Consider the following 13,827-nt stretch of genomic DNA (forward strand, 5'->3'; position numbering starts at 1 on the left):
TCTGAGTATTTAAGGCACCATGTCTGTTAGCTAGCTCCTTGGGCAGGTGGCAGACGTGGGTGGGGGGAGGGTTGGGCCGCCTCTCCCACTTCCTTGTAGAGTCTCCAAGTACAGGGCTAGGCATGCTGTGATGGCTGTGAGAGTCACAGCATAAGCTTGGGTGCTCGGGCTCAGGCTGGGGTCTGAGGCCCGGCCAAAGGGGGCTACTCTGGCCTGGGTCCCCAGGGGGGCCTCCTTTGGGGGAGTTCTGCCAATCACCCTGATGGGAGCATCTGGGCTTGCTAGAGCCAGGCATGTGCTGGGCATAGAGACAGATTTCTCCTTTGTCTTTGAAGACTCTGTTCTCTGGAGGATAAGAGATTGTGTATATTGCCCACCAGAACAGGAGGCAGGAAGCAAAAGAGTGTAGATGGCATCTGCCTTGGCACCCCTGGTTTCTCCCAATGGGGCTGACTTTCTGGGGTCCCCCCATTCTGTGGATGCTCATCTTGGGTCAGGCAGTTTCTCCGCAAGTCCTCAAGGTGACTACTTGGAGGTTTGGGGAAGGAGTGGGCGGGACCGGAGTGGGCAGGAGAGAGATGGCAGGAGAAGCCAGGAGAGGAGCCAGGATCTGGAGGTGGGAAAAGACATTGAGACTCTTGGCGATGAGACGGGAGAGCAGCCTGTGGAAGAGATGGACGCGGCCTGAGGGAGAATTGGGAGGGAGAGATTCCCTCAGAGAGACAGGAGAGAGAAAGTCTGAGAGAGAGACACAGCCCCGGAGGGAAGGAAAGAGGATTAGAAAGGGAGAGGGGCTCGAGGTCCTGGAGGGTCTTGAAGGAGCCCCCCTCCTCAGAGAAGAGGACACCAAAGCCTGGCACACAGGGGACCTCACGTGAGCAGAGTTGGAAGAACCAGTATGTATGGCCCGTCCCACTAACACAACTTGTCTTGGGAGGCGTTGAACTACTGGGTTTGATGTGATTTTGGTGTTTTATTTCTTCTAGGCCACCATGAGGGGCACTGTGAGCTTCCTTCCAGAGGTGTGTGTGTTGTGGGGAGAGGGGGGTAGTTTTAGGCTGCAGGGAGAGCAGGAAGTAGTTTGTGGAGGTGGAAAAGACATAGAAACTCACAGAGACTAGACAGCAGAGCAGGCTGTGACAGTGGTACTGACCCTCAAGAAGGGCAGTAGTCCCTTATGCCATCAGAAGGCATAAGGCCAAGATCTTTGGCTTCATATCATCCTAGGCATTAAGGAGTTAGAAGTAATTTAGTTCAGACCTTCTCCACGCCCAGGTGAGTGCAGAAATGCTGGTCCAGGCTCCCTCTCTCAGTACCTGGGGTGGGAGTGGCACTGTCTACAGTGCTGAGTGGCCCTACCTCCAACCACAGAGCTACCGGTAGGGCTGGGGAAAGCAGGGAGTCTCACCCACCCATCCACCCTCCGTCTGTCCATCCATCCATCTGCATTGAACTGAAACACAAAACCATAGAGCTATATGTTGCAGAGCCGGAAGGACTCATTTTTACTAACGAGGAAACCGAGGCTCAGAAGACCCTTGCTGATCGGCCACACAGAGCTTCTGTAGTCCATCTGGGGCAGGACTGGAAATCGCTGCTTTTTTTCTGTGCACCACAAATTCTCCCCTGTGGTCTTGGAAATTGCCTGGTTGTTATGCTGACATTTATATAGATGTTGGTTCAAAAAAGCTTCGAAGGCAGGAAATGTGACCTCCTTCACCCCACCCGAGCCTGGGCTGTGCGCACACGTGCGTGAGTGCATGCGTGCACATGCCTAAGTGCCTATTTGTATATATGGTTGCATTTCTATTCGTGTGTGCATGTTTGTGTGAGGTGTGTGCATATATGTTGGGCAGTGGTGTGTGCATGGCGACATGTATATGTTTGACACATGTAGATGTGCATGAGAGCAGGGATGGCTCTATTTGAGCTTCCCTTTCCTCTTCTTTTTAAGATTGCTGGGCTTCTAGCCCTTGACTTGAGCCTTGTCAGCCCCTCCCCCGTGCCTCCCATTGGGGGATTCCCCCACTTCCATGCCCCACTGATTCTCTCCTCCCCTCACTGGGCAGCGCACTGCTCTCCATGCCCCACCTCATGGAATTTGAGTTATTTCCCCCTTGAGTTGATGCAGTGGAGGTGATGCTGCTTTGAGATCTGTGGAAGGTCCAAGGAGGAGCAAGCCTTGAAGAACTCTTTGAGGGCAAGGTTGAGTGGCCCTTCCTGCACCCAACACCCTCCAGTCCTGGGGCGGGCAGGGCAGGGCAGGGCCAGGAAGTGGATGGACAGAAGGATGCCAGGCAGAGAGCCCCAGACCATCGGCCTGTCTGCATCCAACCCAGTCTGGCTGGATGTGACACCCTCTCCCTGCTGCTGCCCCAACTCTCCCGAAGTTTCCTATCTCATTCTCCCATCCTTGCCATTATCCTGCCCTTAGCCTGAGGAGTCACAGAAAACTGACCAATCAGAACAAAGGCCAGACAAGCACCCACCAACTCCAGTAAAAGACAGGTCAGGGCATCCCCCAATCCAAATAAAGGACAGGCTCAAGAGCCCACCAATGAGAACACAGGACAGACTATTCTCTGTAAGCCCCCTGAGGAGGAACTGGGGGGCAGGTGCAGAACAGAGCCTGGAGAGCTAGAGACTTGGATTCTGGACTTTGCTCTGCCTTGACCGGCTGGCTGACCACAGAAGGGGCCTTGCTTCTCTTTGAGCCTCAGTTTTCTCATCTGTCAAATGGGGACACTTAGCCGTCCCAAGCCTGTGGCTTTGAAAAAAAATTCCCCTACATCAGTGCCTATATTCCATTCCCTCTCCTCCAACTTCCACAGCACACATATCAAACTGCAGGACAGGGCTCCTCACTGCTCACCTTGTCCACCCCGTCTCCAGCCGGGAGCAGACCTAAGCCAGCACCACCTTCTAGGACACTCTGTTGGGAACCACTCTGAGGAGCCTGGGTTTGCAGATGCTACTTCAGGATTATATGAGGCATCAGCTCTTCCTCCCCTCTTTAGTCTGCAGATTGACCCCTAAAGGCCACCATAGCCTGCATGTATACGATGCGAGCAGATGTTTTGAGCCCTGGCCCTGTGACTCTGTGGGAAATGCATCCATGTGAGCCCGCGTGTGTACCAGAAGGGAGTCTGAAGGCACGCTGGGGTGTTTCTGCGAGGGTGTGAGGGCCTGTGGCTGTGCCGCCAGGTGTGCATGGTGCTGAGGGTGTGTGCCTTGTGATGAGGAGCGCCGAAGGACAATTGATTCGATCTGGGAGTTGTACTGTTTGGAAGCAGCAGCTTCTGTTGTCCAAGGGCAGAGACATATCTCTATGATCAAAATGCGTCTTCATCCTTGAGCAGTAGCAGGGATCAAAGGGAGGCTGGGAGTTGGGGAAAGCAATGCCAAGTGAGCATGCGGGAAGAAAGCCCATTGCTCCCCCTTCCTGGGAACACAGGACTGGGAGGGAGGAGAGCAGGGGGGAAACTGAAGCCAAGAAGATGCAAGGGTGAAGTCTGGAGCTGAAGTCTGGGCCCCAGTTCAGGACTACTCTGTGTAGCCTCTCTGAGAAAATGGGCAATTAGCCCATTGTTGCATAGCCTCAGGGATGGGGAGCTCACTCCCCCCTCTCTCCTGGTGGCCTCTGCCTATGTAGTATGGCTTTGCCTGGAAGAAGGTCCTTTGTCCCATTGGACCAAGGGCAGCCTCCTGCAAAATCTTATGGATCTCCAGGCCAGCCCCCTGCCCAGGAGAGCCTGAGAGATTGGAGTTGAAGACTGAGACCCCTGAGTCTGCTCTGCCTTAGGCTGGGTAACCCCAGGTTCTTCAGTCTTAGTCATATGAAGGCCTTGGTTTCCAGTTCCCTCCTTACTCTGAGTCTCATCTTGTCCTTATGAGACACAGTGCACTGGGGTGGTCTGATCAGACGATAGGAGTAGGGTAGTTGTCATCTTCTCTATTGAGGTTAAATCTTTATCAATATGGCCTGCGGGTTCAGCATTTTAATTTATTACCAGCCACACTCATGCTATGGGCTCATGCTGAGATTGTGGTCCACTAAGACCCTCAACCTCATATCATTTTCATATGAACAGGGGCCAAGCCATGTCTCTCCTTTAGATACTCACTTTGCTTTTTGAACACAGACCCAGCCATCCAAAGGGAAGACATCAGAAAAAATTTCCAAGGACTAGCGGGGAGGGCATGGCTGAGTGAACAGAATGAGTCATAACCCTGCCTTGGCCCTGGATCCCGGTTCTATTACCTTTCCCTTTGATCGCCTAGGCTCCAGCCAAGTTAATAGAGTGAGAAGCAGGGACCTTTCTTGTTTCTGTTCCGGCTCTCCAAGGACAATGCCTCTTCCTGGGACCGGAACGCTGTGAGGCAGTCAAGGCTGACTTCTCCTTCTGTCTTTTGAGGGGCTGACCCAGCGGCGTTTCTTCCCCCTTGTGGGCTCATGCATCCCTTGAGCTCTTGGTACTCCTAACCTCGCCCCTCATTTGGTTGAAAAATGAGACCACCTTCCTTTTGGGGAAAGTGAGTAGGACCCAGATTCTGCAGGTATTAGCTGAGCACCTACTCTGTGTGGATAATCTGGAAGGCACCTTTTGGGGCTCAGTTTCATTTTATCTTCATATCAAGGGGGAGATAGCCTCAGTTGCCCCCGGTGTATAGATAGAAGACTGAGGCTCAGTGAGTTGACCAAAGCACGCACCGCTAATAAATAGTGGATCTAGGATTCAAATTTGGGTGGGTTTTTTGTTTGTTTGTTTGTTTGTTTGCTTGGTTGCTTGTTTAATGTGGAGGCTTGTGCTTTCCCTACTAGGCCAGAGTTGTCCTTGCTAAAGGGCAAGAGACCTGAGATTTAGTCTAAACTTACCTCTTGACTCACTGTGAGCTCTTTGCTAGGTCCACGGTCCTACTCTGAGCACCCGGTTTTCCCATCTGGAAGATGAGTGGACTTGGACATTCAAGGGCCTGAAGACTTGCTGTGTTCTGAGGCCCTAAGATCCTGGATCCCAGTGTCTGGGAGCCTTTGGCTCTGCCTGGCAAAGGCCCTCACTGCCCTTTCTTCTCTTCCAGGATGCCTTGCTGAGCCTGGGCTCTGTCATCGACATCGTGGGCTTGCGCAGGGCTGTCAAGGAGGCCCTCTCAGCTGTGCTCCCCGGAGTGGTAGGTACCTGGCTTCACATTTCCCCTGCCCCCCAAACCTTTGCCCAGCATCTTGCTGCACCTCACATGGGGTCAGGAAAGAAGGAAGAGGCCCTAGCCGGTTTGGCTCAGTGGATAGAGTGTCAGCCCAAGGACTGAAGGGTCCCGGGTTCCATTCTGGTGAGGGGCACATGCCTTGGTTGCAGGCTCAATTCCCAGACCCGGTTGGGGTGCGTGCGGGAGGCAACCAATAGGTGTGTCTCTCTCACTTCGATGTTTCTCTCGCTCTGTCTCTCCCCCTCCCTTCCATTCTCTTAAAAACCAATGGAAAAAATAACCTCAGGTGAGGATTTAAGAGGACTCTCCTGGGGAAGTGAAGGGTTTGGTTGAGTGTTTGGAGAGGGCTTCCTGGAGGAGGAGGGCTGAAGCTAAACCCTAAAGAATGAACTTACATAGCGATCCTGGAATGTTGGAGACAGAAGGCGCCTTTGAGCTTAACTGAAAAGATCACGTCTCAGATAATGGAAGGTATTCACCCAGGTCGGATAACAGCTAGGACACAGTGGCAGCAGGTGGGCTTTGGAATGCGTACAGCAGGAGGAGTGGAGGGCAGACATGCAGAACTTCCTTGATGCTAGGTCTGGGAGGTGCTGGAATGGGGCTCAGCCTCGATGCATGGATCTGTGCCCAGTTAAAGTGACCTCCAGAAAGGAGGGAGGTTGCCAGGGCCCATGGTCACCTGGTTACCACGGTTGCCCGAGCCCAGAGTGTCTGGGTGAGGAAACTTTGACCCTCTTCAGCGGCCCCAGGCCACTCCCCAACCTGGCTCCGATGGTCACTGTCCCCCCTTTGGGCAGTAGGATGGATAAACTGGCCCTCAGGACCCAAAGCAGCAGAGTCTCAGTTGCGCCAGATAGAGGGAAGGAAGCAGAGGACTATCAATCCGGAGGGGGAGGTCTGACCCAGCCTAAGGGGCACGGAAGACTTCCTGGAGGAGGAGATGCCTAAATTGAGTCCCCATAGCCTGGAATGAAGACTCTACTCTAGATACCAGCCAAGGGCAACCTCTGCTCCAGGAAATGCGGGTAATTCAGAAGGTGACCCACCCTAGGGCCAGTTGTGTCTGAATCTGCTTGATGGATACACCACCTAAGGCCCAGAGAGGCAGGTGCTTCCCCCAAGGTCACACAGCATGACAGGGACACATGGGGCTTGGCACCTAAGCACCCCCATTCTCTCTCCTCAGCTCTGCCTTCTCAGAACCTCCTAGAAGTTCAGAGCCCAGGAGGAGGGCTGAACAGTGAGCTTTACTGAGCGTGAAATTGGCAGGAAGTGGGTGGTGTGTTGGCACTCCAAAATAAATCCTCCCTGAGAAGGATGGGACTGAGGCAACATCTGGCCTGGGGTGGAGACACATCTGGAAAGGAGGGGGTGGGGAGGCTGGCAAGTCAGCATCCACAAAGGCTGCCTGGCCCCTCTGTGGGCTGTCCAGGGAGGGGGAGGAAGAGGTGACTGGCCAGACCTTCACAGGCAGGGTGCCTAGTTATGCCCACATAGATGCCCAGCACTGGGTGCTGGAAAGACAGCTGTGATCCAGGTGACTAGGTTCCTGGAACAGTAGGTAATGTCTACTTTGGTTCATCCAAGAGACCTGTTTGAGCTAGGGAAGCCCTGGCTTTGTCTGGATAGCACGGAAGGGCTCAGCCTTCAAAGAGTGGATGGGGGAGATCGAAGGTCTACTCTGCCTCCAGACTGGAGGGGGGGCGTGTTCCTCCTCCGTTCCTTCCCCTCCCCCCCCCCCCCCCCCCCACAGTAAGGACAGCCGCTAGCACCTGGCTCCCTCATCAGCACCCATTGTGGCAGGCAGCCCCGAATGCAGATGGTGCTGATGTGTCTGGAACTGTTCCTTTCTTCTCTTCAATAAACTCAGCTAATTTTAACCCAGAGGCTGAGAGTGAGGGTGTGGGAGGCAGAGGGACAACCGGAAATGAAGTGAGGAGCTGTCCTCTCTGCCTCCCCACCCCGGATCGTCCACCCCTCTCTCTGCCAGGGAAGGACTCTCTGTGTGACTCTGGGTGCTGTGGGGTCTCAGTCTCTTAGGGACAAATCCCACAGGCCCCGCCTAGGCTGCTAAAAGAGCCAGATGACAATATGGCCTGCAGTAGGAGGAGTGGGTGGCCTCATTCCCACTGATTTCTTCATCCCTGAACTCCCCGCCTGGACCCTCACCCAGGAGGCCAACGGGGCTCCAGGCCTTGCCTATGTCTGCCCCTCCCACTCCCTTCAGGCCCTATCATCCCCAGCCCACACCATACTGTGCCTGGCATGGGTTCTCTGGAAGGAGGACTAGGCCATCTCCTGGGGGTTGGGAGAGGGTCAGGGCTGGCTAGGGACAGCCAAAGGCAACAAGAGTGACTGGCAGGATTATGGGCTCATAGTCATGAAAGGCAACTGCTTTTACTAAGGACTTCACGCTTACTGAAGGTGGGTCTTCAACACCTAGCTCTAATGTCACCTCCTCCAGGAGCCCTCCCTGATGCCAACAGCAGAGAAGGGAGCTCCCCATTCTGCCACTGAGAAAGCAATGCCCCTCGGGATACTTAGCTGAGCACATGCATGCCCCTCACTGGGGCAGGGGCTCTGCTGGACACACTGGCATCTCTCTGGGCCTCCCTCGTCATGCAGTGAGGGCAGTGGAGATGCTCTATAAGGCTGCGCTGAACGGGAGTTGGTTGTAGATCTCTAAGAGCAGCCAGTCCCAACTGGGGAGAATGTGGATTTTTGCATGTGGGTCAGTGAAGGCAACTGATTTTTCCAAGACTGATACTGAGGCTGAGACTGCTCTGGGCCCTTGGACTGGACAATTTTTGAGCAGAGCTTTGATCTCACTCTGGGAAGTGATCATTCCAAAATACAAATCTGCTCCTATTTCTCAGGGCTCACCCCACAGCCCTCCACCTGGCAGCAGCCCCTGGCATCCAGCTCCAGCTTGGTTTATAGGCCCTTCCAGCTCAGCCCCTGCTGACCCCAAGCCCACCTCCTGTGCCCCTACCCTCACTGTCTGTTTCATAAATGCTCAGTACTCTCACACCTACATACCTGACACTCAGCCCAGAAGCCATTCTTCTGTGCTTCGCCCACGCCCTGAATGAGTGTAATTTCCATACCAGTTACAGCTTTAAGGTCACTTCCTCCAGGAAGCCCTCCCAGCTTGGATCACAGTGTGTGGTTTCTTGTAGAGTTGTTTATGTCTCTGAGGTAAGAGGGAAGCTTCCGGGACATTCTGAGCCCCTCCTGCAGTAAGACTCTGAGTGGACACAGAGTTATTGTTTGCTGAGGCTGGAGTCACAGCAAGGAAACATGCCAGGTGTGTGTGTGTGGGGAGGGTTGCCTGCCCTTCAGCCCTTCAGACTCCCTCCCTACACCTTGGATTTAGGATGATAGATAAGAAAAGCCAGCAGGGTCCTAGAGCACTGCCTGTCCAGAACCCCTTCCGAGAGGAGACAGTGAAATGGTAAGTTCATAAGGGAGTTTTTCCACCCTGACTACATGTTAGAATTACCTGGGGAGTAAACCTGTCAGATGCTTGAGCCCACTCCCAGAGGGTCCGTGACCCTGGTACCTGGAACTGTGCACAGGCTGGAAGTGGGCAGCTGGGAGGGCCTCTCCGCGGTCTCATGAGTGTCTTCTGTTTTAGGAAACAGTCTACACCTACCTTCTGGACAGGGAGTCCCGGCTGGTGTGTGAGGACCCTCCCCATGAGCTGCCCCAGGAGGGAAAAGTCCGGTGAGCCATCCTCCACCCTGTTGCTTTCCCTCATGGCCAAGGATCTCAGGGCTGGGCACCTCTCAAAGTCCTCTGGTCTGACCCTCCCCATCTGACCTTGACCTCAGCTTCCCAGCCCCTCCTGCAGTAAGGCCCTGAGTGGACACAGGTGCGGTTCCTCGGCTGGGTCACTGACTCCAGCATAGAGGGGAGAAGCAATGTCTCCTTTTGTGTCCGTTGGAGGAATGGGTGACACTGGGAAAGTGCCAACTGGTAGGTTTTCTCCCAGAAAGCTCTGGTAAATCGCTGCGGCCTCCTCAGAGCCCAGTCCCAGAATGTCAGGGCTGCAGTTTGTCATTTAGAACCCGGGCAGGCTAGGAAAACCGCCTGGAGGTTCTCACACTCACAGAACCACAGCATCACGGAGTTTGGAGTCACTGAGTGCTGGGCCTGCAGGAGTTCACGGGCATCTGAGAACAGAGCTCACAGGCACTGTCCTGCAGTGGGTCCTGGAGCCCAGCTGCCTGGGTTTGAATCCCAGCTCCCCATTTACTAGCTGAACAACCTAAGGCAAGACACCCAACTGCTCTGTGCCTCGGGTTTTCTTGTTTGTGAAATGGTGATAATAATAGTACTTACCTCATAGGGTTGTTGGGAGGACTAAATGAGTTTAACACATTTGTAAAGCACTTAAAACTGTATGAATGATAAATGCCTGGTTGTGTTTTCATTATGACAGAATGTTGGAATCACTGACTTCAGGAACATGGGCTTGGTGCTCTATGGTCCCCTGACACCTCTGAGCCTATTGAATTCAGCCTCCTTATTTTCCGGACGGGCAAACATCGTGAGATGTGCCCAACGCCACATACCTAGTGGGAGGCAGAGAGCCAGGCCTGGGACATGGTCTCTTGGCTACTGGCCATTCAGGGAACAATGAGGGGAAGTGGAACTTGTCAGATGAGAAAGTGTTGACAGGCAGGATTGCGGGTCCAGAGGAGGGCAGGGCACGGAGGATGTGCTCACTGACTTCCAAGCACCGCAGGGCCATCAAGGGCCGGGGAGCACTGGGTCGGGATCTGGGGGCTGAGTGAGCACATGGGGCGGGGGGCAGGCATGTTACTGGAAGGCAGCGCTTCACTCCCCGGGGGAGAGTTTTTCCAGCAGGCCAGGAGGTCCAGAGCTGTGGCTTTTTCAGGTAGTAGCTGAGGCTGGCACGATACTCACCTTTCGCAGGTGCCACGGGAAGAATTGCTCCTTGGGGGTGCTGGAGGTCCTCAGGCGGGGCTTGCTGGTGGTCCCGGCACTTGGAACCCTGGATTCCAGGATGCTGGTCTCTCCCTCAGCTCTTCCCTATGGAAGGGGCTGGCGTCTCTCCAATACCCCAGGGCCTTCCCACCTCCTGTTCCCATTCCACTTCCCCTGAGCGTGAGGCTCTGACAGTGCCCAGTGCAGGGGGTGCGCCTCCAGGGTGGGTGGCAGTCTCCCCTTCAGCATTTCCTGACAACTCCTCCCAAGGGCTGGGAGAACCAAGCCAGCCATGCCCCTCTCTGGCCTCTACTATCCCATCTGTGAGATGGCAGGACAGGGACTGGAAGATCTCTGGCATCTCAAGAAGAAAAAATTATATAATGTCCTCTTTTCTCCTCTGAGCCAGCACCCTCACCCCTAATTCTCAAGAACTTTGCTTAATATGAGCTTGCGCTATCCAGGAAGTCTCTTCAGAGCAGCAAAGAAGGCCTTCCTGGGAGAGGGGCACAGCAGGTGGAAGGAGCATCCTGCAGGCTTCACTCTGCCCCTCCTGAGACTGCAGACACTCCCCTCAGACATTCTGCTGCTGGGATGGGGTCTGCAGTCCCGGCATCTCAGAGGGGGCTCAGGTCCTTTCATCCCCCAACCCCCAGCCACTGCAGACTCAGTGAAGCCTTTGGGAAAGGTCAAAAAAAGAAAGAAAGAAAGAAAGAAAAAAGACAATTAAGACTGAGTGTTTCAATTAACCTAGAGTTCAGTGGGAAGGGAGAGGCCAGTGTCTGCTGGGAGACAGGGCTCAGAAATCCCAGGAGCCCCAGGAGGTAAGGTAGGTGAGGGGTGATGGGAGAGGGGCATCTCTTAGGACTTGGAGATCAAAGTTCATTCAGGCTGGCAAAGACTGGGGTGAAATCTGCATTCTACCCCCTGTCTGGTGGTGAGCCCGCGCCCCCCCACCCCCAGGGCTGATACATAGGTATGTGGAGGGGGGAAGAGCACTGGGATGGGGTCAGACAGGCCTGTGCTGTCATAATGCCCAGCACATAGCAGGAGCTCAGGGATTGCTGGTGGCCCTCCAGCCCCACATCCCAATACATGTACTCAGTGGGTGATCTTGAGAAAATTACTTCCCTTCTGGCCTCAGTCTTTTTCTAGAAAATGGGTGGGGTTGGTTACAGGGTACTTCCAGGGGCGATCTGTGGCACTGGCCCCAACAGGAGGCTGAGGCGCCTGCCCTGGCCGACGAGGAGCCTGAGGCTCTGGCAGTGCCCAATGCAGGGGGTGCTCCTCCAGGAAACCCTGGAGGGCAGGCAAACAGCAGCAGGTGTGACGTGGAGGCGGATCATAAAGAGATAAGGCCAAGAGGAAAGGCAGAGAATGGGCTAAGGGCAGTGTGGGCAGGCAGGTGGAGATGGGCCCCGGGGCAGTGAGAGGGTCACCAGCTACCCAGCCCCTCCTGCCAGTGCCCCTGAAACTGGACAACCAATGAGTCCGGGCTGCCTGTCAATTCAGCAGAGACAGGGTTGAATCACATATGAGCGTTTATTCTAATAATGTCGGCAGGATGGGAGGGCAGCAGGTCATCCATGAAAATATTCTCTTACCCGCCCCCGCCCCCCAGTAAGCCAGCTGCTTATACTGGGCGGAAGGACAAAGATTACAAGGGGAAGTGGGCAAAGGGAATTATAGGCATGGGGCAGTAGGCGAAAGGAATAAGAATGGGTATAATGGTTACAGGTTACAGGCAATGCGCCTCGCCACGGTAATAGGCAGTTCTCAGATAAGGAGAATGGACCTCCTTCTCATTCCCAGTTTAACTCCCATGTCCCAGGCTGTAAACCCTCAGCCAGGTTAGAATGTGCTTTCTCTAATCAGAACAGAAATCACGGTTAACAGAGCATGATTACTATTTCTGACCCAACACCCCTACCACTCCTGGGGCTTGCAGGCGCCTGGTGCACCCTATCCTCCCAGTGTGTTCTGGGTTTCCTGCCCGCCCCCTCCACGCCATGCTTGATGTGCTCCCTCCTTCTCTGCAAAGTCCCACCTGCCGTCTCCATCTGGACCAGCCCGCATTTCACTTCTCTTCCAGGCCCCAGACGGAGGCTCTCTAGGACAGCAGTTCTCAACCTGTGGGTCGCGACCCCTTTGGGGGTGAACGACCCTTTCACAGGGGTCGCCTAAGACCATCGGAAAACTCATATATAATTACATATTGTTTTTGTGATTAATCACTATGCTTTAATTATGTTCAATTTGTAACAATGAAAATACATCTTGCATATCAGATATTTACATTACGATTCATAACAGTAGCAAAATTACAGTATGAAGTGGCAACGAAAATAATTTTATGGCTGGGGGTCACCACAACATGAGGAACTGTATGAAAGGGTTGCAGCATTAGGAAGGTTGAGAACCACTGGTCTAGGAGGTCTGCTCCATGTTCCCTGGCACCAAGGAAGATCCAATTTTCAGAAAAGGTGTCTGGGCCGTAGTGGTTCTGTCCACAAGCAGAACCGTGGGCTGGGAGTGGGGAGATCTGGGATCCTGGACAACATGGCTGCAGTTACAATCTCGTGCTCCCTCCCTGGGCCTCAGTCTGACTTCCCTGACATGATAGGATCGAACACTGGCATCTGCGGGCAGGCCCAGCTCTGGATTCCAAGGGCTGCAAGGGGCCTCGGGGCTGGAGGGGAGAGAATCCTGGAGGCCTGCCTGGGTGAAAGGCTTCCTGGAAGGCTCCCCGCCCCCCTCGTCTTGGTGCCCCGCTTCTATCTCCCAGACTATTTCGGTCCCCAGCCCCGCCACTTTCCTCTTCTTATTGTGTTTCCAGCCATCGTAAAGCCTCTGATTACCCACTGCTGAGTGCAGCAAAATCTAGGGCTTTTTAGCTACAATGGAGACACCGCCCACAGGAGCCCCAGCTGCTTGTCTACTTCCCCTAGCACTTAGGGGTCCCAGGCCCAGCCTTGAGAAATTTCTTCCTCAGAGCTGGTTCCCTCTCACCACAGAATTTGTCGTCCCTCTGATTTGTCTCAGGGGACGCAGGGAATAGTCTGTTCCCATCTCTGGAGCCTCGCACTCTGGGAGAGGGAAAGGGAGCGGAGGGCCCAGGGCCTGGCTTGAACCATAATTTGTCTCTGAGAGAGATGAGAGGTCAGAGGGTGGGAGGAGGGATGTCAGTACAAGGCTTGAGGTCACACCAAACAAAGGTCTCAGAAGAATGGAAGGGGGCCTGGACACCCAGCTCTTTCCAGACCATTGGCCCCACCAACAGAAAGCCTTTCCGTCTACTCTTTCCACTAAACAAATAGTTGTTAAAGGGACGGAACTGTCATAAAACCCACACCCGTTCCTCTCTGCACTCTGCGCCCATCTGTCTTTATCTTCAGTGGGGCATGACCACCCGGCGCCCAGGGCTGAGTCATTCATTAGCCTCCGACGTGGACAGCTGGCCCAGGGGGTGGAGTCCCCTCACCCCCATCAGCCTGGAGAGGGAGCAGGGGAGCAGCGGGGTGGGGGAGTCAGGAGGCAGGCCGGTGGGGCTCTAAGTTGAGGAGAGAACCATCTGGGGTGTGAGCAGTTTATGAAGCCCCCACCCCCATCTGGGGTGGAGACAGCAGTTCTGGGAAAGGCACAGCAGAGGAAAGGGGCTCGAATGCG

At 54.4% G+C, this 13,827-nt stretch overlaps 1 protein-coding gene across 1 annotated transcript in view; it reads left to right on the plus strand.

The window, feature by feature from the left end:
* Window positions 1-13,827, plus strand: part of PDE2A (phosphodiesterase 2A, cGMP-stimulated) — a 63,720-nt gene that overhangs the window by 27,002 nt on the left and 22,891 nt on the right. The window contains exons 5-6 of the mRNA XM_014540373.1: window positions 5,080-5,169; window positions 8,846-8,934. Coding sequence (XP_014395859.1) covers window positions 5,080-5,169; window positions 8,846-8,934 — 179 coding nt within the window. The remainder of the gene's footprint in view (window positions 1-5,079; window positions 5,170-8,845; window positions 8,935-13,827) is intronic.

This window comes from Myotis brandtii, unplaced genomic scaffold (genome assembly GCF_000412655.1).
Source record: "Myotis brandtii unplaced genomic scaffold, ASM41265v1 scaffold244, whole genome shotgun sequence".
NCBI lineage: Eukaryota > Metazoa > Chordata > Mammalia > Chiroptera > Vespertilionidae > Myotis > Myotis brandtii.